General features: G+C 48.8%; 1 protein-coding gene across 1 annotated transcript in view; it reads left to right on the plus strand.

Annotated features, from left to right (window-relative positions):
- The window catches only part of LOC134447700 (voltage-dependent calcium channel subunit alpha-2/delta-1), a 172,408-nt gene that overhangs the window by 154,140 nt on the left and 13,268 nt on the right, over positions 1–5,000 (plus strand). The window contains exons 25-28 of the mRNA XM_063197294.1: positions 1–50; positions 2,034–2,096; positions 2,774–2,868; positions 4,668–4,739. The exon at positions 1–50 is cut by the window's left edge and continues 32 nt beyond it. Coding sequence (XP_063053364.1) covers positions 1–50; positions 2,034–2,096; positions 2,774–2,868; positions 4,668–4,739 — 280 coding nt within the window. The remainder of the gene's footprint in view (positions 51–2,033; positions 2,097–2,773; positions 2,869–4,667; positions 4,740–5,000) is intronic.

The raw sequence follows: 5,000 nt of genomic DNA on the forward strand, positions 1-5,000 counted from the left end.
GATGCTGGCCTCACTGCAGAACTGGTTAAGCTGTGGAGTGAACAGACTCTGTAAGTTTTGTGCTGCACACACATACACACACACGCATGCACTCACACACACGCACGCAAGCACGCACACACACACACATGCACGCACATGCACACACACACACACACACACACACACACACACACACACACACACACACACACACACACACGCACACACACACACACACACACACACACACACACACACACGCACACACCGCGAACTTGGAACCAACTGACCGCACTGGCTTTTTATCTGTGGTCCAGTTACAAGCATGGATTATGGCAATAGCAACCATCTCTCCGAGGACCCCGCGGCTTCCAAAAGAAGCCGTGTCTGTTTCTTACAATATGCTCTGTGTGTTTATACAAACACTTACAGACACACATCCCCTCCTCGAACAAACCCTCGCCTGGATGGACACACACACACACACACACACACACACACACACACACACACACACACACACACACACACACACACACACACACACACACACACACACACACACACACACACACACACACACACACACACACACACACACACACAGTACTGTACAAACCCAAACTACTACACTGGCCTTAATTCAGTGTTTTGGCTCCGTTTTTGACCAGTGGAACCAACGGAAGTCTCCTGTTCGTGGTCTCAAGTAGAAAGCATAACTCAGGGCAGCCGGTCCCCGAGCTCGCTCCCAGCAGCCCCTATGGTGTCCATTCAGTAAACACAACCCAATCCAAACAGCATGCATCACTTATGTGTGGAGTGCAGAGTGTGTGGGTGAGTGTGAGTGTTTGTGACTCTATGTGTGAGTGTGCGTGTTTGTGACTCTGTGTGTGTGTGTGTGTGTGTGTGTGTGTGTGTGTGTGTGTGTGTGTGTGTGTGCGTGCGTGTGTGTGTGTGTGTGTGAGTGTGTGTGTGTGTGTGTGTGTGTGTGTGTGTGTGTGTGTGTGTGTGTGTGTGTGTGTGTGTGTGTGTCTGTGTGTCTGTGTGTTTGTGTCTGTGTGTGTGTGAATGTTTGTCTACATGAGTGAGTTTGTGTGTGTGCATGTGTGAGTGCGTTTATGCCAGTGTGTGTGTGTGTGCGTGTGTGTGCGTGCGTGTGTTTGTGTGCTTATGTGTGTGCATTTATCCATGGTGTGTGTGTGTGTGCATCCGTTTGTGCCTCGGTGCGTATGTGCCTGTGTGTGTATTAGGGGGCCTTGGGGTTACTGAGGCCCTCAGGAAGCCTGCCAGAGTAGAGCAATAGTGGTGCTCCAGTGTGTGTGTGTGTGTGTGTGCGTGCGTGCGTGCGTGCGTGCGCGCGTGCAGGCGTGCGTGTGTGCCTGCGCGCGTGTGCATGCGTGGGTGTGTGTGTGTGTGTGTGTGTGCAGAAGTCACCAGCCAAGTAGAGCTTGCGGCATCTCTGCCTGCTCTTCTCTGCTCTGCTGTGCTCTGCTCTGAGAGAATGGAAAACTGGACAACATCTCTCCACATCTCAGCCCCCTCCTAGTCCCCTCTTCCGGACTCTGACCCCCTTTTTCCTCGCAGTCCCTGTCTCTCACGTTATCTCCCTCTTGCTCTTGTCTCTTTTCCTCTCTTCTCCTCTCCCCCCCCTCTCTCTCTATCTGTCCATCTGTATCTGTAATATGATCTCTGTGTCTTTCTGTCTGTCATTCTATGTGTCTCACTCTCTCCTTTGTTTGTCTTTTACCTTCTCTGTTTCCTGTTACCTGTCTTTTCTCTTTTTCTGAAGGCACAAAAGTCTGCGTGTGACTGTGTCTCTTTGTGTTTGTCTCTGTATGTCTATTGCTGTGTCTGCATGTGTGTAGGTGTGTGTTTGTGTGTGTAGGTTTGCACACCCCCTCTTGTACAGTATATCTGTTAGGAATCTTCTGCATAGTCTTGCCATAGTCCCCTCAGCATAAAGACAGCATGTGTAGTAGGGAGCATAGTGCATAGTGCAGGTGCAGGACAGGAATGGCTTCTCATATATAATAACCGTGTCTGATTCGCAGAGATGGCGTCTTGGCCCAGTTCGTGGTTACAGATGGAGGGATCACGCGCGTCTACCCAAAGAGGTACAATCTATTTACTCAATCGCTACCCCGCACCCCACTCCTACCCCCTTCCCCGTCCTTCGCCCTTTCCCGATCCTCCTAAATTCCCCACGACCGTCTGAGCGACTGTGTTTTGAGTCGAGTCGACTGTGTTCGGAATGAAAGGCATTACACACACACGTAAAACAGTAGGGGAGAAGAACCCAGACACATGTGCCGTCAGAGTTGTTTGGTTTTGTCTTTCGGGGGCGGGCTGCGGCGCGGGGCCGTTTGAAAGTTAAGTCTGTATTTTAGGCATCTTTACGTGTCTGGGGAGCTCCATAAAATTGGTACTTCATCAGTTTTAAATGTCCAATTTATGCCTTTGAATAATGCATTGTGTATTTTGCTTATGAAAGCCAGCCTTCGCCCAGGCTCGCAGCTGTACGGCTTTCCATGCTAAATCACACTGAAACTGCACCACTGTATATTACCATCTATTTCTGTTTGATTTGTTCTTGGATCGACACTCCTCTCTCTCTCTCTCTCTCTCTGTCTCTCTCTCTCTCTCTCTCTCTCTCTCTCTCTCTCTCTCTCTCTCTCTCTCTCTCTCTCTCTCCCTCTCTCTCTCTCTCTCTCTCTCTCTCTCTCTGTGTTTGTGTGTGTGCGTGTGTGTGTGTATGTGTGTGTGTGTGTGTGTGTCACATCATGTGTTTCAGTGCTGGCGAAGACTTGAGTGTGACCTACGAGTCTAGCTTTTACAAGCGCAGTCTGGACAATGATATCTACATATTCACCGCCCCATACCCAAACAGTGAGTTATGCACAGACACACTTGCACACAGCCAGACCGTAAGACACACACACGCACGCACGCACGCACGCACGCACACACACACACATGCACGCACGCACGCACATACACACACACACACACACACACACACACACACACACACACACACACACACACACACACACACACACACACACACACACACACACACACACACACACACACACAAACTGTCCAAAAGCATACATTGCCTTAGATCTCTCTCCAGGAGAACATGTAATCATTAAATAAGATGTTGAAAGGACTTTATAGAGATCACACTTATTGCCCATGTAGTCTAACACAAATACCCTCACACACACACACGCACACGCACACACACATACACACACACACACACACACACACACACACACACACACACACACACACACACACACACACACACACACACACACACACACACACACACACACACACACACACACACACACACACACACACACACACACAGAGATACCTATACGCAGGTTGGCTGCTTCCATCTGGCTTATACTTCAACAAGATCAATCCGAGCATCTCTCCCTTACCCTTGCTTTCTCTCCCTTAGCTCTCTCTCTCTCTCTCTCTCTCTCTCTCTCTCTCTCTCGCTTTTAGACACTATGCTCTTGTGGGACAAATGCTCGTCTCCCTGCCAAGAAACACGAGAGGCCCAGTCGTTCTTGTTTCATCAAATTTCTTGACATTAATCGAAAAAGCAGAGACGCAGGCGCAGAAGTGCTCGGTCTCCACAGACACATTCCTTTCGAACATGACCATCTCTGCCAATTTCTGCTCGCTCGCGCTGCACCGTGCTGCCGCTGCCGTTGCTGCTCTGCGCTGCGCTGCCTCCCGTGTTCCTCTCCCTCTTCTCTGGGTCCCTTCTGTTACACCTCACCGAGCACAGCAGCCCTGGAGGCGGACATGGCGAGAGAGAGAGAGAGAGAGAGAGAGAGAGAGAGAGAAAGAGAGAGAAAGAGAGAGAATATGTATGTTTCTCTCACTTCTACCCCTGCTTCTTTCGATGTATCTCTCTATCTCTTTCTCTCTCTCTCTCTCTCTCTCACTCTGTTCCCTCTCTCTGTCTGGTTCTCTGACCTAGCGACAAATTACAGCTATTACAGCTGTGTCACCCTAGTGTGCCCTGCCTTGAGGAAAACACAGAAAATGTGTGCCATATTTGGCCTTGTGACGGCAGAACAGGGCTCTTTCTCCCCCCGGATCTTACCTGGAGACAAATGAGTGCCCTAACAGCCATTACACCCTTGTGTGTGTACAGTGTGCCCTTCTTCCTGTTTTAAGAATGAAAAAACACAAAGTTTTGACCTTATGTTGCCAACATTGTTTAGCCCCACTCATGTTGGGTTGAAGGTTCCAAATGATGTCACCAGGAGCACGGTCAGGGAGGTGGTCGATGTGAACATGAGTTGGAATGCTTAAAAAAACAAAGTGGTGACCATGTTTGGCCTTGTGTTGTCTACATTTTTTTTGGCTCCACTGGTGTTGGGTTAGAGGAGCGAAATTACGAGACCAGGAGCACGGTCGACAAATTGGTGCTGTGTACAGGATGAATTGATCACAAAGAGGCAAAATAACTGCCCTGTTTGACCATGACCTCTTGTATTTTACCTCACCGATGCATGACAGAGCCGAGCCGAAGTGAAATGGCCAATGTGAATGTCAATTTTGGGAATTAGCAAAACAATCAAAATGGCCACCAGGTTTGACCTTGTATTCTGTCTCTTTGTGCCCCACTGGCGCAGGATTGAAGGAGCCAGGTTACGAGTCCGGCATCATGGTCAGCAGGGTGGTGGATGTCAACATTGATGGTGTGATCCTCAAGCCTGCCGGTGAGTGACTGCAATGGTGTAGGAGACAGTGGGTCACATTAGACTACCAATTCTGAAACTATTTTATTTCAGTGTGTCCATCTGAAAGGGTTTGATTGATGGTTAGCTGAAGCAACACATTTCATCCATTTTCCTCTTTCTACAAACATTCCACAGATGAGAAGTGAAATTGACTGTCATTTAAAATACAGAAACACAACCTGCCCCTCTAAGTATGATGGGTGCAGTTTTAGCTTATAAAGTTTGGGAAAGTTCATTAAT

The sequence above is a fragment of the Engraulis encrasicolus genome, chromosome 4 (assembly GCF_034702125.1).
Source record: "Engraulis encrasicolus isolate BLACKSEA-1 chromosome 4, IST_EnEncr_1.0, whole genome shotgun sequence".
In the NCBI taxonomy this organism is placed as follows: Eukaryota; Metazoa; Chordata; class Actinopteri; order Clupeiformes; family Engraulidae; genus Engraulis; species Engraulis encrasicolus.